Here is a 22,885-nt window from a genome sequence, read left to right as displayed (position 1 = left end):
CGATCTGCGGGCGCGGCGTGGGCGCGGCCCGCGGGCGCGGCCCGATCCGCGGGCGTGGCCCGCACGGGCGCGGTCCGCGGGGGCGCGGCCCGATGCCCTGCCGGTCCCCAGCCTCGGAAAGGTTGGGGACCACTGCTGTAAGATAGTGGCTAAAATGATTAGCTCTCCCTCCTTTCTGTGATACCATCAACCGTACTATTCAAGAAGTGTGAAATTCTTTTCAGAGAGGAGTCCACGATTTACAAGAACTTACTTTATTTCCATTTTAAATATACATATACAGGATTTTAAAAGGACTAGAACATTATACAAGGCTCAAATTTACATTTCTGCAGTTAAAGAATATCAATATATGCTCGTATGTAAATAAACTCTGTTCCTCTTCCTTATAATTCAAATCAGTGGCTTTACCACTGTGGATTTACTGAATACAGATATACTCACAGTGAACCAAACTGCATAGTTATTAATGAAATGAAAAATGACCATCCATCCTTGTCCAGTGCACAAACCTCAAGCGTAATTGTCCAAACAAATAAAAAAATGTAGCCAGCTTGCTTCTTTTGCCTCCATTTTCCTCAAAAAGAGGAGGAATTCTAATATAATTTGAACAAGAATGTGACCAGTGCTCCAGCTGTGAATTTAATGTGCATGGAAGCAAATCCTTAGCTGGCTAGGAAATTGTATACTGCATGTATAACTCCCCAGCCTGCCTTGACAGCTAGAATTTCATGAATGTATCCCTTAAAGGGAATTACTTGTTTGGGAGAAGAGGGATGGTTTTTAACTCTGCCCCTCCCAGTCAACTATTGTGATTCCTTTTCCTTTAAAGGGCAACAGGCATTCAGCCTCAGCTGCTACACTTGCAGACTGTGTTGAACTGGGACCATTGTCCCTGTGTCACTGAATGGCAACATTCAGACAGAGGTGAACTCAATGCTAGTCTTACTGGGTGCAATTCAGCCAGTGTTAAGCATGTTAGAGTCCTATCTCAGTGAAAGAGAGTTAATTGTGGAGTTAGATCATGCCCATTGTTTTCAAGAACTAATCCATGATTTGACTGTTAAGGATGCCATGGTAAAAGTAGCCTTCATTCTCTACATTAAACTTCCTTCCTCTTAATTAGTACAGTGATACTCTAAAAAGGACACAGTTGGCCCTCTTGAGGGCAGAGTTATCTAATATACTGGAAATAACCACACTTAAAAAAAAAAGAGGCAGGATGTGTATGACCTTTCAGAATTAACATAGAAGTGCAACTGAGAACATGCCAAATCTATTGCAGCTGCATAAGTTCAGCTATACCATATGAATCAATTGCAGCTGCATAAGTTCAGCTATACCATATGAATCAATGTTTATATAAGCAAAAAAGGTGAATAACTTGAACAGTGTTGCTGAAGAATGAAGATTGGCTTCATTTTTTTCAGTGTGCAGGACTGCTAGATCACTTCACATATGCCTCAACAGCAATATTTATCTTAGGGGGGAACAGAGATCATTTTTACATCTCTGTTTTATAAGTCAATAGCGGAAGGACATTCTATCTGTTTTTGTTTGTTTAGAAAAAACAGGCAAAAATCAAGGTGAACCAAAAATTCTTCATGACAATATTCTGAAGGTGACAGGTTATGAAGCCTAAATGCAGTGCAAAGGGAAGCTTAAATGGGTAAATAAGCAAAAGGTTAGAGGAATTATCTGAACACCAAAATCTTAATGAACATTCATAATTTTCCTACACTTGCTTTTAACAAGTGATAACTCTTCCTCAGGATTATAGTACGGTGTGAATTCATGTGCCTTCTGATTGTGCTGTCTTCCCTAATGTCTTTCTTCTTGTGTTTTTAAACTTAGAAAGCATTTGTATAAATTCATGTGTCTTATCTTTCATCTCACATTTCAACCATATTTTTAAAAAAAGAGGGAGTAGGGAGGCCTTTCAGTGCATCATCTGGGTAGCATAACCTTTAAGAAAAGATAATTCCCTGAAAGGTGAATGTTATAAACAGCATATTTATTATCAGCTTTAGCGCTTATCACAACCTTGCTTCAACCTAAGCATGGAGAGGAAAAGTGGCTCTGAAACATTTCAACACCAAAGGCAACATGCAGTCTCCGTAGAATAGAACCAGCACAAAACTCAGGGAAAACCCATTTGTAAACATACTACAATAATCTCCAGCTTTATTTATTTATTCTAATGTATCCATTGCCACTTTGATTGTATGCTGACAGGTAAGGAGGTGCACGTTCAAGTGGCTTGTTTCCTTGCAGTCTGTGGGATGTGGGGGTCCACTGGGTAATCCGCATCTACATTCCTGTAGATAACACTGACCACCACAGCCAAAGTTAGCAGGTAGCGAAATTCTTGGACGATAGTGACTACAGAGCCTTGAAATATTAGTGGGACTACATTTATAAGCAGTGATCTTTTGGCTATGCCAAAACAAAGCATTGAATTTCAGATTCAAAACCAACTGGAAATGTTCTTTACTTTCCCACTGACACTCACATTTAACTTTTCCAAATGCTATTCATTAAATTTCATAGGGCAACCTGTGTAGTATACTTCCCATTGCACTGCTTTGTACATAGACTATATTTATAGTTTACAAGAGGTCTGAAAATATTTCTCCCCAAAGAATAATCACAGACTTTCAAGTACTACTAAGCTGAAGGAAGAAACCAGACATGAAGTAAGTCCAAGTACGCTGCTCTGGCATCCAGATGCACTGAGGCCATTTAAAGGGTCACATGTCACTTTTGAACTGCTGCTGACGCTCTTACTGACCCTTTATTGGGATTAAGATCACATCTAAAAATGACAAAAGATAGCTTGGGATATTGAAATTATACAAAGTACAGAATCAGGTGGAAAAGGAGCTTCAGCAAAATGTCTACTGGCCATTCCATGGCTACTGAACCCAGGCATTTGTAGTTCTAATTGTTCAAAAAACATATTTGGAAATTTGTGGGCCTGTATGTTTTTCACTTGCTTAGAATCCATTAATTCTGATACATGAGCCTGGACTGGGCTTTTCTCCATAAAGCAAAGATCACATTACTTCTTGTATAATTGGTCAAGAGACTCGGTAATCCCCTTTAGAAGGAACTGCAACTCAGATCAGCTGCCAGTTGAATCCAAAGAAGATCTGATTTGTTTCCTGGTTTCGAGCAATTTCCTCTATGATGCAGTGCTGTTGCCACAGCAAGTGGAGTTTCCGGTACCGTTCATGACACAATTGCAGAGGATTGCCTCTTCTTCAAAAGAAAAAGAATACAACGGAGGTGAGATACCATGGTATGTTCTTTCCAGTTTTGATATATTTAAACTTTTACTGGAGTTCTACTAAGAGTTAACTTTGAGAGGTTTTATATAAATAAATGGCCGTATGGCCAGTTACAAGCTTCATCACAGAATCTTTATTGGCAACAAAAGTGTCCTTCTATATGGAAGTTAGATATCAAGTTATTGGCATCATGCTGGTAAATTCCCCTTTTTGTTGGAAAGGAAGCCAAACAGGAGTTTGAAATCCATGAAGAAGGGTATTTAGTACATTTGTCCAGCATTATAAACTAGCAATACAAAAACAGAAAAACATGGGAGATAGTGTGGTGAAGTCAGAGTATCAGATAAGCATCTGGGAGAGCCAGGTTCAATTCCCATGCTGCCATGGAAGATTGGCTGGGTTATCTTGGGCCTTTTCTCTCTCACCCTAAACTACCTTATATGGGTATTGTGAGGACAGAAATGGAGATGACACTGACACCCATCTGTCAAAAAAAGCAGATATAAATATGGTTTATAAAGTAAAACATCCACTCACGACAGATTTGGGTCTGTTTCTCCATATTCATCTAGGTACGGTGCAGGACAGAAGCAGCCTCGGTTTTTTCCTGCCATTAGCATAAGTCTGCAGTCCTTAATTCTAAAAAAAGAAAGAAAGAAGAAAGCTGAATTAAAAACAAAATACAGCCATGGTCGACAAATACATATCCAATTCTTAAGAACATATACTTTGCTGCTCAAACCAAAGAAGCAATATTTGGATACTATTAAATCAACTGGCCATACTTGTGAAAAAAAACACATTCAGGACTGAATTCCTTTAAAGTAATATATGCACATTTTCTATGTGATTCGTCTGAGACAGTTTCAGCCCCATGACCACTAATAATTCATCAGAAAAAAACTGCATGAGTGTCACCATCAGGTGCCATGGTACCAGTTCTGCTTACTAAAAGTGGCCTACTAGCTGGCTTGCATATCATGCCTGGCCCCACACCACAGGCCAGGCTTCTTACTTATTTTATTATATTTATATAATGCCTTCCATTGCAGCTCAGGGCGATTTACAGTGAAAATGAAGAAAACTGAGGCACAAAACCAATTTTCGGTACAATACACAAGCATTCATGAACTTATGCTACCAAAGAAGCATATTGTGCGAAAAAATACAATGGGCTAGAAAACTGTTGTTGGTAAGGGCTGGGAAGAACCCATTGTCCAGGCAGGATTCGCCTGCGCCACTCCACCCCTGCCTCAGGCTGTAGGGGTCCTCGCCTCCACCACTGCTGCTCAATTGGGGCGGTGCACAGCATCTCTGTGGCCTTCCTAGCAACTCCCCCTGCGGTGCCACCGAGGCCTGCAGAGTCTGCAGCTGGGGGGGGGGCATGTTCAGGCTGGGAGAAGCCATCTCCATGGCCTTCCTGGCACCGCAGATATGGCACTACTGATGCCTGACCACACAGCAGTGGGGCCATTTGGGCTGGGGATGATCATTGGCAGGGCGGTCCAGCCTTTCTCTCCCACCCAGCCACCCTGCTAGGCCAGCTCACCTCACTGCTGGCTCTTCCTGCAAGTGGAAAGAGAAAGCAGAGGTGGTTGGAGTGTCCCCTATCGGTCCCCGGAGCAAGTGATGTCCTGGAGGGCCAAGGAGGTAGCGAGTGCATTGTGCACACATGCACTGGGCTTTAGTATGTGTAATGATATATAACTTGTAACTTTTATAACATTAAAGGGCATTTTAACTTTACAGATTGAGCATCTGCATAACTGTTAACTGCGATAACTGCTGGTTTTGATTCTTTGGGAGTATTTTCAGGTTTTGGAGACTCTAATTCTAATGTTTCTAATGTGCAGAGATTGGTGGAGGGAGGGCCCTTTGCCTCTAGGTGGTGTTTTCACTGGCCCCGATTGAAGGCTTGGTAGAAGAGCTCCATTTTGCAGGCCCTGCAGGATTATTTTAGCTCTGGCAAGGCCCTAATCTCTTCTGGGAGCTCATTCCACCAAGTGGGGGCCAGAACCGAAAAAGCCGTGACTCTGGTCAAGGCCAGACATGCTTCTCTGGGGCCAGGGATGACATTTGTTGGTATTTGTGGAGTGAAGTGCTCTCTGGGGGTGTAGTCAGAGAAGCTCATTCAAAATTAACCCATTCAAAATTCAAAGTTAACTCATTCAAAATCTGTCACTTAATATATTCATTGAGCAACTCTTATTAAAAGCTAGCTTCAAAGCCCGTTCCTAAGAATGGGCCCTGAAGGGTCCCCTCCACTGGCCAAGCAGCTTAAGGTGGCTTTGGGCCGCAGCTCACAGCCAAATCAAGTGGGGCGAGTGGGGGCTGGACAGCTTGTTAGCAGGCCCAAGACAGAGCTCCTTAGCAGGCAGTCAGCAGTCCAGGAGGACCTAATTAGCAGTCCCTCCACCACGACCCTTTGCTCAGGGCCCTCTCACCTGCTGCTGGCTCCAGGCACTGAGGCGCCTGAGAGCAAAGAGGCTAGAGTCCAGGGCCGGAGGGTGGGAGCCGCAGGGGCAGGGCAAATCAGGGCAAAGCTGGCTGCACCCTGATTGGCCCTATTCCAACTTGGACAGCCGGGCACGTCCCACCCCCTAGGCTGTTTCAGAAATATATAGAAGAACAACAATGGATAATGAATTCCGGATCAGACTAAAGGTTCTGGTAATTACCTTCAAGGCCATACGTGGTCAGGTCCCAGTGTACCCGAGGGATCGCCTCCCTGCCTACGCCCCCAAAAGAGCCCTGTGCTCCACTGCTACCAACCAGCTAAAGGTCCCTGGCCCTAAAGAAGTCCGCCTGGTCTCAACCAGGGCCAGAGGATTCTCTGTTCTGGCCCCCACCTGGTGGAACGAGCTCCCGGAGAAGATCAGGGCCCTGACGGAGCTTAAACAGTTCCGCAGGGCCTGCAAGGAGGAGCTCTTCCGCCAGGAATTCGGTTGAGAGCAGATATATATAACCAACAGCGATCAAAGGGCCCCTGCTCCCCGCCCCCCTCAGAACACCACCTATACACTCTGGACCTGTTTGTATGTTGCAACGTTGTATTGTTTATTGGTTATACAATTATAATGTTATATGTTTACAATTATCAGTTATAATTGCACCGTTATCTAAATGTTTTATAAGACTGTTCTATGTATTGTTCTTGCATTATTATGTAAACCGCCCTGAGCCCCCGGGGAGGGCAGTATATAAATATAATAAATAAATAAAATAAAAATAAATAATAAGGATGTGGACAGCAAAGGATTCTGAGGTCTTCCTTCTAGAAAGATATTTTGTTTTGAGATTCTCCCAGTACCTCTAATTATAACAAAAATTACAATTATTGCAATTTCATAAACAGCATCAGCTTTACTTTTTGTGTGGATTTGGATTTTAAAAAATGTAATCTTTTAAAGATAGAAAAAGAAACTAGCTATCATCTGCAGCACGTCCACCTCAAAAATCACACATTCCTTTTGGAAATGGGTTTCCTTTGGCGCCTGAACTTTACATTGTAGCCAGCCACCTACTTCAGAAAGATGCCTACTCCAGCTCCACAGTCAGCAGAATGGAACGTGCAGGGTCCAAACTCTTCCCCATTGACCATCTCCTGACAGCACGAGCTTAGAGAACACAACATAGCCCCACAGAACAAACACATCACTGGATACTTAGGTTCATCATCTGAAGACTGAGGACATCTGTAAAAACAGAGCAACTAAAGATTAGTCTGAAAGCTACATGGAGTTTAGAAAAGCTACAGGAAGCACTCTGTCAGCCATGAGGAACTGAAACCAAGAACTTCCAGCACCAACTAGAAGAAACCAAATAGAAGAACTCCCACATAAGGAAGGTCCATGCCTACTCTTCCATAGGTAGAAGAGATGAAACACCAGTTAAACTGCTTCTGAACCTAGTATCACACTCAAACAAACACACAAAAAAGTGTAATCACTCAAAGTAATTTTCTGTTTTCCTACAAATCTGTATATGGGAGACACATCCTAAGCATGCTTTAGGATGCTTAAGGCTGATCCTGCGTTGAGCAGGGGGTTGAACTAGATGGCCTGTATGGCCCCTTCCAACTCTATGATTCTATGATTCGTTTCCAATCCAAGATCAACCACAGACTTTGTAGCCAGTCTTGTACCTTTGATTCTCTGTCTGCAACATGTGATTTGAAAACAAAGAATTGGAAACAGTGATCACCTACCTCAGAAATTTTGTCAGGATCAGTGCAAACTGCAAAGTACTTTGAAAGTACTGCTTCACCAGTGCTAACAATAACAGAACTTAAATTGAAACCTTGACCTGGATAGCCAATTTTATAAGATCTTGGCAGCTAAGCACGGTCAGCTCTGCCTAGTAACTAAAAACTAAAGAACACCTACAGGGCCCCCAGTCCTCCCTCCCTTGAACCCATGCGACAGATCTGACCAACCATGGACCTATTAGCTTGTTCACTGTTAGAACATTATCCTCAGTTTATTGTTATTACTATTGTTATCTTTATATATTATAATAAGTCAGTTTAATGTATTGTTCTGTTATGTTCTATGTGAACCGCCCTGAGCCTTAGGGGAGGGTGGTATACAAATGTAATAAAATAAACAAATAGTACTTGGATGGGAGACCTCCAGGGAACACTAGGGATCATGACATGGATCCAAGCAATGGCAAATCACCTACAAATGTCTCTTGCCTGGCAGCCAGACAATCTTTGGATCCCCTGGCTACCCTACACACATGCCATAGGATAAATAAATAAAATAAATAACCTAAATTGAATTATGGAACTCTACAGAAGCTAAAAAGAGCCTCCTGTGGTGCAGAGTGGTAAGTCAGCTGTCTGAAAGCTTTGCCCATGAGGCTGGGAGTTCGATCCCAGCAGCCGGCTCAAGGTTGACTCAGCCTTCCATCCTTCCGAGGTCGGTAAAATGAGTACCCAGCTTGCTGGGGGGTAAACGGTCATGACTGGGGAAGACACTGGCAAACCACCCCGTATTGAGTCTGCCATGAAAATGCTGGAGGGCGTCACCCCGAGGGTCAGACATGACTCGGTGCTTGCACAGGGGATACCTTTACCTTTTACCTTACAGAAGCTAACTTTTAACCACACTAAATTGATTTTAAGGCACTGAGTGACTTGGGCTGCAATACAGCCTGTTCAGATAAAATGTATATTATGGCAAATTCTGTAACACAAAGAAAATCCATAAAGATGTTCAAAAAAAGACTTCTGGTTCTCACCTGAACTGGGAGCCTTGATTCAAAAGGCAGCTGTAGTCTTTTGGGAGCTCAACTAATTTATTTCTATTCCTTGGATACCTAGTTCATGAATGAAGAAATATTATAGCAGTTATATTATATACAGTTATACACCAAAATACCAAAAAGCTTTACTGTTTAGTTGAACTTAGTATCATTATCTTGCACGAGATCAAAATATTTTTGAGGCAGTAGGAATGTCAAACACAAAACAGCTATGATTCTTATAAGCAGGATTCAACTTCTAAGAAGAAGAGTTGGTTCTTAGATGCCGCTTTTCTCTACCTGAAGCAAATCTGTTGTTACCCTTCCATTAGGGTAACAACAGATTAGGGTAACAACAGATTAGGGTAACAACAGATCCCCGCCGGCACGGGGATACGGAGCACAGCCTTGCGCTGGATACGCTCCTTTCTCCAGAACCGGACCCAGAGGGTTGCGGTGGGGGAAGAGTTCTCGCGTCCCTACGGACTCCCCTGTGGGGTACCGCAGGGCGCAGTCCTCTCCCCCACGTTATTCAACATCTTTCTACGCCCTCTGGCCCAGCTGGTACGGAGCTTTGGGCTGGGTTGCCACCAGTACGCTGATGACACCCAGCTCTATCTCCTCATGGACGGCCGCCCAGACTCCCCCCCGGAACCATTCGCCAGATGCTTGGAAGCAGTGACTGAATGGTTCGAGCAGAGTCGCCTGAAACTCAACCCCTCCAAGACGGAGGTCCTGTGGCTGGGAGGCAGACGGCAGGACCAGGCAGCGCGCTTACCCACCCTGGCAGGAACGCAACTTACTATCGCGCCCCAGGCCAGGAATTTGGGGGTGACCATTGATACCTCCCTGACTATGGAGGCTCAGGTCAAGAGAGTAGCGGGTCAGGCATTTTTCTATCTCCGCCAGGCCCGACTACTAGCGCCCTACCTGTCCCCTGACCACTTGGCTACAGTGATCCATGCGACAGTCACCTCCAGAATAGATTTCTGTAACTCGCTCTATGCCGGCCTATCCTTGTCTCTGATCCGGAAACTCCAGCTAGTGCAAAACGCAGCTGCTCGGGTCCTCACTGGCACACCTTGGAGGGCCCATATCCAGCCTGTGCTGAAGCAGCTGCATTGGTTGCCAATTGCTGCCCGGATCAGGTTCAAGGTTCTGGTTTTGACCTTTAAGGCTATACGCGGGTTGGGACCCACATACCTGAGGGACCGCCTACCGCCCTACATCCCCTGCAGGGCTTTACGCTCAGCGGGGGAGAATCTCCTGATCGTTCCTGGCCCTAGAGAAGCGCGCCTGGCCTCGACCAGGGCCAGGGCCTTTTCGGTCCTGGCCCCTACCTGGTGGAACGAGCTCCCGGGTGAGCTGCGGGCCCTGCAGGATTTACCAGCTTTCCGCAGGGCCTGCAAGACGGAGCTCTTCCACCAGGTTTTTGGTTGAGGCCGGGGTCAGCGAATGAGTGCCAACATTCCCCCCCCCCCCCGGACCTAGTAAATTAGATCTCCTCCCCACCCTCCCTGCCGCTCTGATAGCAGGGGTGGGAATAATAAGTTCCGCCATGTTGGGATTGTTTTAAAGTCTTTTAATGGGTATTTTAATGGGAATAGGACTCCTGTGACCCGCCACGAGCCTACGGGGAGTGGCGGGATATAAATCCAAATAATAATAATAATAATAATAATAATAATAATTACTGACTGGAAGTCATCAGGATTTGTGAACGCCCCCCCCCCCCAATCAGTTACACAACCCCATATAGGGTTGCGATCCACAGTTTTAGAAGCTTTCTGATAAACCATGCTCTAGAACTGGATATTCATAACTTGTCAACCAAGACAAATTCAGCTACAGAATAACAAGAAACTAACCTTACTGTAGTACCTTCCCCCTTTAGAAAGCTTAGTACAGCAGGGTCTGCACACCACCTGTAAGAAAAAAATATATCAATGAAATAGGCTGTCTATTACTGGTTCATTGCTTTTCTTCCAAGTGGGAAGTTTCTCTTAATTGGTAGTTACTATTGTTCCATACAATAATAAAGCGAGAAGCTAGTATTTGGGTGTGCTGGAGGACAAAATAGAAAGAATGATTAAGACAGCATTGGGTCTATACAGGTTGTAGGGATCCTTGCATATATAAAGATTAAATATTTAGTTTTCAATATATGGACACTACCTTCAGCGTTTGCTGGCAAGGGCTCATGGGAATTGTAGTCCATGAACATCTGGAGGACCACAGGCTGACTACCCCTGCTTTAAGGAACATCAAAATGTTTTGGCTAGAGGCATGGCCATTTCTTGGTTAACTTGTCCAAGTCCTCTAAAGTGAGTGATTTTGCTTGGACAATCTTATTGCTATGGGAATATACCAAAGAAACCCACAACCAATTCTCTGAAAAGCAACAACTCTTACCTCTGGAGTAGGGGCTCTACTACATTCCAGTGTTCTTGGAAAAGCAGAAACAGATTGGTGGGTAGAGACAAATAACCACAAAGTGACTTGAAATGACTTTCCTCAGAAACTGCAAAGGAAGAATAAGCTGAACACACAGTTGGCTGAAGAAATGTAACATGTATTTAAATTTATCTACAGAGTTTACTTTACTGATTACTATTTTGAGTGAGAATTCCTGAAGATTCCAAGCAAACTTGTCTTGTAGAAGGTAATATATAGGAATGTCACATGAAAGGCTGCCAGTTTATGTGAAAGTCAGAGTAGCTGTTATTCTGAACATCCAAGCCAAAAACCTCTTTGCATACTAAAGACAAGAGCGGACTCATTTGTGGGGAATATGCAAGGGGGAAATGCTTATGTTGAGTGAGGGGAGGTGTTCAGTTAAATCATACTTGTAGTTCTGAAATTTTTTAGTGCAGGAGGTGGCTTCTGTTTTGGAAAAAGCAGTTTAGTTTGAAAGTGTGGTTATTATTATTATTATTATTATTATTATTATTATTATTATTATTATTATTAGATTTATAGCCAACCACTCCCTTACGGCTCGTGGCGGGTAACAATATCACAAATTCCCATTAAAACCCCATAAAAACGATAACAACATTGCCAATATTGCCAGCATGGCAAGAACGGCAGCTCAACTTCCCCCGCCTCCCTCCCACTACTAGCGGGTGGAGAGGAGGTCCTGATGATGTTTTGCTTTGGGTCCAGAACCCGAGTCCCCGGGGGAGACATAGATCTATTATCAGCCCCAGCCTCAACCATAAACCTGGCGGAAGAGCTCTGGAAGAGTTAGAAAGCAGCACAGATGAAAGAAGCTCAAGTCAGTATATATTGCTGCCAAGGGCGCTGTAATTCTCTTTTAAACGTGCTTCTTTTGTAATTTAGTCACCTTAGTATTTCAACAATAAAAAGGAAGCACTCAGAGCTGAAATTGCAATTAATGATGTTACAGTTAAATATCTATCAATGAAACTGCGAATTCAGGAACAGAACTTGTTGATAACTATTTTGAGGCCAACCAAACTTCCACTTTAATCTTAATTTGGTCTGTGGTTGCGATTTTGGGGATGGGGGGTAGGAGAATCACTATACTCCACGACTTACCCAACAAAAGGTCCTCAGGTGGTGGCACTCCCAGCAAATAATGGAAGAATAGAGCAGAACTACGCAAGTAGGATGAGATCCCCTTCTTTAAACAATCCCACAAATACCAGCCCGGAACAGTCGGCCTATACCAACTGCAACGCAGAACAAACACATACAGTTAATACTATGCTGGAATTCTCACTATGATACAATGAGCATTCTGTGTCCCCATCTCAGTTTGAAAACTTGGCTAGGACAAAAAGTGCAGTGTGAACAATCAAAGCACTTATCTACAGATGATATTTTATATGGAGGTGCCATAAAAACTTGTTAGGGTCGTCACTTATTAAGTGTTTCTTGCTGACAGATTCACACATTGTACAGGTTTCATGTGAATCACATGCATCTGAGAAATTAGTGAAGACAAAATAAGGGTAGAATTCTGCATGTGTGCATGGGACTGCAACCTAGTTGCACTAGATTTTTGAGGACTAGCTCTGCCTTAACACAGATGAAATGGCCTTATATTCAGTCAGACAAGTGGCCTATCAAGGTCAGGTCAGTACTGATAACTAACTGGCAGGAGTTCTTTCCTGTAAACCAAGAAAGAACAACTGAGTGTACTCATTGTCTATCAAGACATGCTGCAGAGATGCTACTTACCCATTTGTGTATCTGCAAAGTTCTTTACTAAAAGAATCTGCAGAATGTGCCTCTTCACTGTCTTCCGGGCCCTGAGTAGAGGGACATTCTGTACAAGAAATACCTAGACATAAAAAAGTAACAAATACAACATTGACAAATTTTCATGTTCTAAACTTCACCTTTCCCTAGGAAATAACATGTTAAGACTTCTTCTAAATTGAAGACAGGAAAACAAGGCTAGACTATAATTTGTCTCATCCATCCCATGCTCCTTTAAGTCCCAAAGATACAGATGTGAACAAAAAGTTGATCAGTCCAAACATGAACTGGGATGAATGTAAGGGCTAACCTACTATTTAAGTTATCTATCACCCTCCGATTTCAGGATGGGTTACAACAAATCAATAGGGGTCATGGATAACAGCATTTTTTTTCAGGGTAGCAGCTACCACTGTTGTGAAAAAATTCATTTTGGGACAGAGGTCTGAACTGAGTAAAACCTTTGAGTAGTTTAAGTTTTTCTCTCCAAGACAGGCTTTCTCAATCAGGGTTTCATGAAACCGTGGGGTTTCTTGACAGCACTGGAAGGGTTTCCTGACTGGGTGGGAGTTAATTAATTTTTTACATATTTTAAAAATTTGTGAAACATTTGTCAGATGATATATGGTCATGTCGACCATCTTCCTCTCTCAAAATGGCCCTCTGCTTTGTCCACTAGCGTCTACCATGGCAAACTATTACCTAGTTGTATGGTGCCATGCCCCTTGCATGGTGGGGAACTTGTGGGGTGGCACTTCATTTAACCCCGTATCCCCTTCCCCCTGCAATATTTCTTGTTTCCTTCCCCTGTCAACCCCCATAAACTCTTCCGTTTACCAACTTCATTCTTGCCTTCTCAGTCATTCATCAACCTACCTTTTACAGTCTCCCACCTTCAGCTATTATTATACATTTACCTCTTTTACACCATTGCTGCCAGACCTAGGGTTGCTATATTAAAAGGTAAAGGTATCCCCTGTGCAAGCACCAGGTCATGTCTGACCCTTGGGATAGCTGGCATTATATCCAGCTAAGGCCTTTCTCTTCCTCAAACTCTGCCCTTCTCAGAATCAGACTCCACCATAAAATCTCTAGGAAATACTAAAGAGGAGGTGGCAACCCTAGTTAAGCTTAGTCCCCAAAAGTCCCTTCTCAAAGGTCAAAATAGGCCTGCCTTTCACTGACAGAATCAAGCTTGGAATACTGTAGTTGCCTAGCCATTAAGGGAATCTGTTGCTTAAAACTATAGGCACTACTTTTATCATTTTTATGTTTTTTTAAGCCACCCAATATTGTTTTTTTAGATTTCACATTTTTCTGCAAACCTGGCGCCTTTTCAGGTTTATAGAAAGATCTGCCTTGCCCAATTACAGTTCTAATAATCAGATTTAAGCATCTAAAGATTTTGTAACTTTGCTATCTAACACCATAGTTTAAGAAAAAAATTAGTAGTTTATCTTATATTCTAATAGCAAAGACTGAATCCTATGAAACTTTCCCAACAACAGCAGATTTTTCTTCTTCCTTGTACCATAGTTAGAGCATGTTGCAGCAGGTACAAATGCCACCATTAGTGAAAAAGTTTAAGAAAAGCCAACACAATATTTTTAGCAATTTCTGGCTTGCAGATAGTTATGTATGGACAATCTTATCAAATCCCAGACCTTTGTTAGTTAGATCTGGGAATCTTTATATTTGCTTATATTTTGTGTTGATTCTTGTTTAAACACTTTTCTTATTTAGTTAATAGTGTAATGCCACGCTTTTCTTGGTTTTGCATGATTAGTTTTACTGTATTCAGTTCCATTTGACCATATGGCCATGCAGGCCACAAAGCATATTTTTTGTTCAAGCAGGGTAAACAGAGTCTAATAATGTGAGATTAGAAAACACTCTTTAAAGAAAACAATATAAAAAAGCACCCACAAAATGCTGAGGTATTGAGGAATCAAGAGGATAATGTTTTGACTTTCTTCTTCCCCACCACTATTCCTTGCTGTCTCACTTGTCTCCATTCTCCTTCTTCTAGCTTGCCCATAGGAAATGAGCTTTAACAGTTGGGAGGCAACTTAGCCTACTGCTCAAAAAGTAAAAATGATTTTATACCGTATTATCTAGGAAAAAGCCACATCTAAAAGGTAACCTTACCTCCTGTGGATGTGAGAATAATCTGCGTAATGTGTGCCATGGTAATCAAATGGAAGAGGTAGAGGTGATTGCAGGCAGAGCTAATGGAAGAAGGTTGCAGGTCTACAGTATCCTCCCAATACAAAGATGGAAATGATAATATAGAACCAACCTAAGAGAGAATAAGGGAACACAAATAACATCAGGATATAGAAAGCAATCCAAAAGTAGTTGTTCCAGCAACAGCAAGCAGGAGTCTAATTAAATTAGCATTAGCATATGGTATAATTATGGATACATCTGTCCATCAGTCTCCAATTCTTACAAATTCACGATATTTTTTTCTTGGAATTAAACTCAAACAACTGGTAACCATATAAACTAAGCTTGTTATTCCTGTTTGCTCTTTGAATCAATCACATTTATTTGCAGTCATAGACCAAAGATAAAACATTTTAACAAAAGGTTATTGTACAAGAGTAGCATCAATGATTATAGATAAAATATCAGAATCCTGACCACTGAGGAAGACCATTGGAATGCATCTGGTCTTTGTTCATCATGTTTCATGTGTTATGGCTGATTGTATGTAACTAAGGTTTTATCAATGTTTTAAACTTTTATTGTGTGCACCTAATTATAATACATATTTGCAGCTCAACCTTTAGGTTCCTACCCTGAATGTGTTAAAAACCATTAAGCGGTATGCTAATTTACTGCTCACTCTCTACCTATATATATGGACTGGTAACTTCTTTTTTATTGTATCTAGAGAAGTATGTTGTGCGCATGAAAGCTTATAGCCTGAATGAAACTTTGTTGGTCTTAAAGGTGCCACAGGACTCAAATTCTGTTCTGCTGCTTCAGACCAACACGGCTACCCACATGACTCATATAGGAGTCTAATTATACCCTGAAGATTTAACAAAACTTTGAGCACAAGCTTTAATGGACGCAAGCTCATTTCTTCAGGTGCAATCTGACAAAAATAGGCTCTGGTTTTTACTGGAATAAAATGTTGTTACTCTTTAAGATGTCTCTGGACTACTGTTGGTTTTTACAATACGGTATACTTTTAAATGCTTAAGGGTTTATTTCTTACAACAAACTAGTAAATTATTGTTATTTTAATCTAGAATAGTTTTTTAAAAGTGGGAATCAGGACCAACATTAACCAAAAGCAGTCTTAACACTCTTTACAATGACTATCAAGAGAAGCTTTTGCAGACAAAACGACTAATTAGACAGACCACAGGATTAGCATCTGTGCACAAGAGATCTCAGACTTAAAAAGATCAGTGTCAAAAGGAATCAACTACTTACCAAAATATGAAACAAATCTATATCAAGAAGGGATGGAGTATCTTCTACTTTTAAACCAGGCAGAACAACTACAAGAGCAAAACATATTGTTTACAGACATGTCTTATATTTCTTGTCAATGATTTCTCTCTTTCCTCTCCCACAATAGTGTTTTTCCTCTTTATAATGCAGTTCTGCCAGCGGATGCTAATTCCATGGGCCAGTCTACAAGTTGTATCCTCATGACAAGTTTTTAAAATGTTGAACATTACCTCCTAGGAGACGAACAAGATGTTGCTGGATCAGGGTTTGGGGCATTGTAGTTCTCTGAGCAGCTGCAAACTGCACTAGTGCTTTAAGACCACTGTGCTAGAATTCAAATAGAGGGGAAAAGAAAGAATTAAAAAGAACTGTGCTTGAAAATCCTTTCGTTTTGTTTTTTTTTTAATCAGCATTCTAGTAGCTGAAGACTGACAGCACCCAAAATTGGGCTGGTGACAACTTGCAAGTAGAGGGAAGGTATAAGTAAAGAGGATGGCATGGATTGTGGATTGTTGCATACGAAAAAGTCCAATAATGAAGAACTAAATGTAAGTTTATAAAGGAAATACACAGGAAATAATTCAAAGAAATGTTCAAGGGCTTGTAAGATTATTACATCACCAGTGGGAAATGTAGAATAAGACAAACCATATTTATTTGACTTTTTTACTTTGTATTGCTGAAAATATAAGATGTTCATTAAAGACACAAGAGTAATACTAAGCAATAACATTATGGAAGATCCATACCTGTCTGTTTTGTAAACATCCAAATAAAGGCTTGCCTTCGTCCTCAAGAAGATTTTCTTAAAAGGAAAAAAAGTTTGTAGTAAGTCACATAACCAAAAGGCAGAGAACTGGTTTGCATTTTAGTCTCCACACACGCCTGCTGTTTGTTCCAGAAATTATCTCTGAGGAACAGGAAACCTTCACAAATAGAAGCTACTAGAGTGCAGTGATGATGGGGAAGTCAGATAAAGTCAACTTCCCCTGACATAAGATAGAACAGTATAGAGAGAAGGTGATTTTACCTGATATATTTGTGCTATAGTTTGTCTGCAAGGCTCTCCTGATTCTCAGAAACCCTTTTTGGGACACACAGCAGGCTTTGTGGGAAAGAAGAAAGCAAAGAAAAATGTACTCTGCCAACTCCTTCTGTTGGATCCGTCTCCTTACTGTGCCGAGTTCTAATTCAGATATCACATTTTAGTAGTTCTAAAACTTTATCGATGTCAAGTTTAATAAAAGCAAAAATTTGTTCTGAAAATGTCTATGTTTGCCTTACCTAAACACTGGATGGTAAAAGCACATGTGCTCCAAGTCATCATAGGAATGCGTGGATCAGCTTCATTTGGAGCAGCCTTTAACCCAATTCTGTAAATTGCAGTGGCAAAGAGAACGACCATCTCTTTGATACTATTAGAATATCTGTCTCTATAGAAGAAGCAAAGGAGACTATCAGCCTGTGACCCAGTGACCACAGATATTTCAGAATTTCAACGGGTAGATTGAGATTCTGTATGATATGTCACAGTCATTTCAATTTAAGAAGAGGTTAACAATAAGTTGTCTTTATGAACCAGAAACCCTTGACAACAGGCTTGAAATTCCAGTGTGTTTCAGACAGAAGTTTTTGTTTATTATTGTGGACAACTTTCAGGTTAAAGCGTAACTGCAATCAATTATCATTTGATTTGGGCTGTATGACTTGAGATAGTGATAGTTAATCAACAGATACATTTGACACAGGGCCTCTCTGTTTTTGCTTTTGTAATCATGTAATCAGAAAATCAGGGCTTCTTGTCAAAGTTGTTACCCAAGTCAATGATATAAAAAGCTGCAACATGGAAGATCACTAATTAAGAAATGAAGCAATCCATACTTTTCTGGCCTAAGAAGCAGAGCACATTGCCCAAAATATATACTCTAGATTCATGTAATACGAATAGAAAGGTGACTGTTTACACTTACAAAGGCTGAACTCCAAAGCTGAGAATAGAATGGAAATCTGAGGAAGAACTGTCCATCTCTTTACTGCATAGAAAGGTTTGCTTTTCTTCTTTTAGAAAAAAAAATTACAGGTCAAACTGCAATATTTATTTATAATTACATTTCTATACCACCCCTCCTGATATTTACCTGCTCATTTAAACATATAATTTAAATATCTAAAACAATTTAAAACAGTTAAAATTAATGAAACCCCCATCAGCTAAATATCTAGGGAGGGCCCATTTAGGTGGTGTCATTAGTCGTTTACTGCCCTAACCAAAAGCCTGACAGAAGAGTTTTGCAGGCCCTACAGAAGTGAGGTATTTCCTGTAGGAACTGCAAGTGGTTCCTGAAAAGCAGAACAAATTTACAAGTCCCATTTCAAAAAGACAGAGAATGACTGCTTTACAGGATACTTCAATTATCTTTAAACTAGAAATTAAGCCCGCTGTAGCTGAAATACAGCGGGCGCTAGAGCAGGGGTAGTCAACCTGTGGTCCTCCAGATGTTCATGGACTACAACTCCCAGGAGCCCCCACCAGCAAATGCAGGCAGGGGCTCATGGGCATCTGGAGGACCACAGGTTGACTACCCCTGCGTGAGAGCATAGGGAAGAATAAGGGAGGGAAGGAAGGTTGAAATGGGAAGGAGGGATGGGAGTGAGAAAGGAGGGAAAGGGGTGGGTGAAGGGATGAATAGAAGGAAGGCAGGAAGGAAGGCAGGAACTGTGTTAGAGAAGAAGTGGGAAAGAGAGCCAGTGAGAGGAAGAAAAAGATAGGCAGGAAATAGATGGAAAAGTAGAGGCAGTCAGGAAGGAAGAAGGGAGGCAGGCAGGGAGGTAGGTGGACTTGGAGGGGACAGGGGTGTGTGTGAAGGGGGGGAGTCGCGAGGGGGGGAGGGGAATTGAGAGGGGGAGTTGGGGGGGAAGAGATTGAGAGATAGAGGAATCAAGGGAGAAGGAAGGAAGGCAGCCAGGGAGGTAGGTGGACTTGGAGGGGAGTGGGGGAAAAGAAGGTGGGTATCTGAAGGGTCCGTGGGGGTGGGGAGTCGCGAGGGGGAGGCGAATTGGAAGGGGGAGTTGGGGGAAGAGATCGAGAGATAGAGGAATCAAGGGAGAAGGAAGAAAGGCAGCCAGGGAGGTAGGTGGACTTGGAGGGGAGTGGGCGAAAAGGAGGTGGGTATTTGAAGGTGGGTCCTGGGCGCTGCGAAGGTGGCCTGGGGCCAGCAGAAGGCTCCCGAGCAAGGGCCCTAGGGTGGGAAAGGAGCAGGAAGGCCGCGTCCTCGATGCGACATCCCTGCTCCTCTCCCCAGTGGGAGGAGAACCCGGGAAGAGGACTCACCGCGCGGCCATCCTTCAATGTCTGTGCGGTGACTCCCCGGCTGGGCCAGGCGAGCCAATGGGGAGCCGTGTGCTTGGCCCTGGATGGACACTCTGAGTTTTTATCCCGGACAGAGCCCGCCCTTTCTCCTCCCACATTACCCTTACCCTTTTATTTAATATCGCGGGAGTGGTTACAGATAATCTATACAAATATTAACTTTGCTTCAAGTATTCCTGCAACAGCATAAACTATGGAAATACAGCTGTGTTTAAAGAGTCAAATTGTTAAAATTTCTGGATAAAAATCTAACCTTGAAGACCCTTCTTGCTGTAACCATATATCCTGGCCATAACGATTTCAATCCACTTTGACAAAGGTAGAAGCTGAGCCACCAATTCTGCATCTTCACTGGCAACATAGAGGAAAGTGGTCACTTTACAACATATAACCCGAATTTTATCCCCCAGGCTTTCAGATGTACATACCTTAGGTATTAAATTAACTATCTAATTGTTAATGTAATTATTTAAGTATTAAATAATCTTTTAAAAGTATTCTCTCTCAACAAAGGTAAGCAAACCTATGACTACTGTTAAACATTTACTAATACACAGTCAGGCAGAAATGAATTAACCACAAGAAAACTGCTTTGACACATAATTACAGGAAAAATTAAATAATGTAAAACAGGGCTGCACTTACCTGTAACTATTATTCATCAAGTGATCTTTTGTGCAGGCACACATGGGTCTGCATGACTGCAGGTCAACTGCAGAGAAGACCTTCCAAGCTTTTTTGATGAAGCTTCTAGGCTATGGATTATTTCCCACCCCATCTTCAGAGGTCCCTTTTCCCCACCAAAAGGTCATGTGGCAGAGATGACACAAGCACTCCTTCCTTTAGTTCCTTTTGCTACCATGAGGAACCCCCTGAATGTTTGACATCCCACGGTGGGGAAAGGAGGGAGGGATGTTTGCCTGCACAGAAGTTTACTTGATGAACAATGATTACAGGTAAGTGCAATCCCATTTCTATCTTTGTGGGTTCCGTGTAGTCCTACATAGGAGAATAGCAAGCTCATGTACCCTAGGAGGAGAGTGTGGGCTGATCACGGGAAAATTGCTTGTAACACAGCTTTTCCCACTGAGGCTTCACTTCTGAAGTCCCTGTCCATCGGGTAGTATTTGATGAACACAGAAAGAGCAGACCAAGTCACTGCCTTGTAGATGTCTTCCAGTGAGAGTCCAGTATGGAATGTTGCTGTAGACACCTGAGCGCTTGTTGAGTGAATTTTCAGGGACACTAGGCAAGAGACCTTAGCTTCATCATACCCAGCTGGAGAGTGTCTGCACAGATCCAGCTCTCCCTTTATTTGACCCTTTGAAACATATGGATAACTTTCTATCCCCCCTGAATTCTTGCGTCCTTTTTAAATAAAAAAGGAGTACTCTTCATACATCTACTGTATGTAGGGGTTTTTTTCTGACGATGTCGGGGACAGAAAGATTACTGACAGGGTGAATAATTTGTTGAGGTGGAACTGTGATACCAACTTTAGGGAAAAACTGTACACTAGATCTGAGCACTATCTTGTCTGGATGGAATTTCATAAAAGGAGGATCACAATGCAGTACCTGTAATTCTCTTACAGTTCTGGCAGAGGTAATCACTACCAATAAGGCAGTTTTATAAGAGACAGAAGACAAATCAGCTCTGGCCACAAGTTCAAAAGGTTTATATATCTGTCTTGAAAAGGATTACGGACAAACTCCATAGAGGAACAGGGGGACAACAAGAGGGAACATATTAAATAAACCTTGAAGAAACTTTTTGGACTCCAGAATGGAGAAGACTGATACTCCATTAACTGGGAAATGAAATGCTGAGATGGTGGCTAGGGAAACTTTTATATGTGAGTTTGCTAGACCCTTTTCTTGCAATTCCATTAGGTAATCAAAGTGTTCTTTCAAGTATCTGTGGATCAATGCCATGCTCATTGCTCTAATAAATGAACCTATTCCATTTACAAAGTTTAGTTTGCGAGAGGCAGTTATTACTAATTCAACCTTGTGTAAAAATCCCCCTAGTGTAGGATTAGCCAAGCTGTCTACAAGCTGGGCACATGACTGTATTGTGGCCCAACCTCAGACATGGGAGACATAAGGAATGATCATCATTCTGGGCCATTTTCACTCCATCCTGTTTGCACTTTTTAAATAAAGCCATCCTACTGATTTTGTAGATTAACGTCTTCACTGTTCTCCATGAAAAAAATACTCTTTAATTCTGAGGGCCCATGAAGCAGCATCTCAGAACCATATCCTCTCCTCATGGTGGCAAGAAGACAACTGAGGGAAAGAGTGCTTGCCCCCTCACTGTCACATGACCATTGGGTGAGAAAAGGGACCTCTATAGACAGAGGGAGGGGGAGAACCCCAGAGCCTATAATTTTTTTCAGAAAAGCTTGGAAGGTTTTCTCTGCGGTTGGTCTGCAATCACACAGCCTCGTGTATGCTTGCATAGAAGCCACAAAGATGCTTTTACACATAAATACAGAGGAAATTAAATAATGTAACATACCTATTTATCTTCTGTATCTGCAAAGGAATAATGGGAATAACAGTGTTGCACAGGGATTTGCAGAGTGGGCAGAGATATTCTCCATTTTCTAAGTCAAAAACCTGCTCAACATGAAGGCGCTGCCGGGAGTTTAGCTGAATGGCTTCAAAGTACCTGCAATATTCAAACAGAAACCAGAAGCAAAGCTTCAAAAGCAACCTAAGAAGCAAGAATTTTCACATCCATCTAACTCTTCTGTACTAGAATCCTTGCCCTTATTGACTTAGTTTCTTTATAAAAATTTAATATGTTCAAGAACAAGAGAATGGAACAGGCTGTATCCAGCAAATACACATCTGAAGCTGCAGACAAGCAGCAAAACTTTATAGTTCTTTAATGAGCTACCTATCTCTGTGGGAAATAACTGGCAGTGACAAACCATGTCTAACCCAGTCCAACAGGTAGTATGAGATGGGAGCTGAATTCAGAGTCTTCTCAGAGAAGAATAAATTCCTCAGCTTAGGCTTCTGGGATCATGTGGACTAAGTGTGAAGGATATTGTCCCTTCTTCATTTCTTGGTTGTTAATCTTTCCTTCTCATTCTGCTTACATAATCGGAGCAAAAAGCCATTTCCTTCAATGCATTTATTTGCATGGAACAAGGGGAAAGGTACAGTTAGAAAGAGACACTTTCTCCCTTCCCATTACACAAAGCAGGCAAGAAAGTTATTGTTAGGACAGTGAAATTCCTTGAGTCAGTTATGGCATAGATTGTTTC

The 22,885-nt window shown here is 42.0% G+C and overlaps 1 protein-coding gene across 2 annotated transcripts in view; it reads right to left on the bottom strand.

The window, feature by feature from the left end:
• Window positions 1-238: 238 nt before the first annotated feature.
• The window catches only part of UBR1 (ubiquitin protein ligase E3 component n-recognin 1), a 94,105-nt gene continuing 71,458 nt past the window's right edge, over window positions 239-22,885 (bottom strand). Inside the window, exons 32-47 of one of the 2 annotated variants that reach the window (XM_077322728.1) lie at window positions 22,129-22,281; window positions 19,859-19,956; window positions 18,206-18,290; window positions 17,520-17,668; window positions 16,985-17,040; window positions 16,466-16,562; window positions 16,215-16,282; window positions 14,913-15,063; window positions 12,744-12,846; window positions 12,099-12,232; window positions 10,950-11,058; window positions 10,406-10,462; window positions 8,535-8,612; window positions 6,815-6,985; window positions 3,828-3,929; window positions 239-3,261 (exon numbers count right to left, since the gene is read on the bottom strand). In XM_077322728.1, coding sequence (XP_077178843.1) covers window positions 3,120-3,261; window positions 3,828-3,929; window positions 6,815-6,985; window positions 8,535-8,612; window positions 10,406-10,462; window positions 10,950-11,058; window positions 12,099-12,232; window positions 12,744-12,846; window positions 14,913-15,063; window positions 16,215-16,282; window positions 16,466-16,562; window positions 16,985-17,040; window positions 17,520-17,668; window positions 18,206-18,290; window positions 19,859-19,956; window positions 22,129-22,281 — 1,753 coding nt within the window. In that variant the 3' untranslated portion in view covers window positions 239-3,119. Of the gene's footprint in view, window positions 3,262-3,827; window positions 3,930-6,814; window positions 6,986-8,534; window positions 8,613-10,405; window positions 10,463-10,949; window positions 11,059-12,098; window positions 12,233-12,743; window positions 12,847-14,912; window positions 15,064-16,214; window positions 16,283-16,465; window positions 16,563-16,984; window positions 17,041-17,519; window positions 17,669-18,205; window positions 18,294-19,858; window positions 19,957-22,128; window positions 22,282-22,885 lie in introns of both variants that reach the window. The other variant, XM_077322727.1, reaches the window with a different exon arrangement.

This window comes from Paroedura picta, chromosome 2, assembly GCF_049243985.1.
Source record: "Paroedura picta isolate Pp20150507F chromosome 2, Ppicta_v3.0, whole genome shotgun sequence".
In the NCBI taxonomy this organism is placed as follows: domain Eukaryota; kingdom Metazoa; phylum Chordata; class Lepidosauria; order Squamata; family Gekkonidae; genus Paroedura; species Paroedura picta.
The sequence above is the reverse complement of the archived record's forward strand: the minus strand, read 5'-3'. Positions and strand labels throughout refer to the sequence as shown.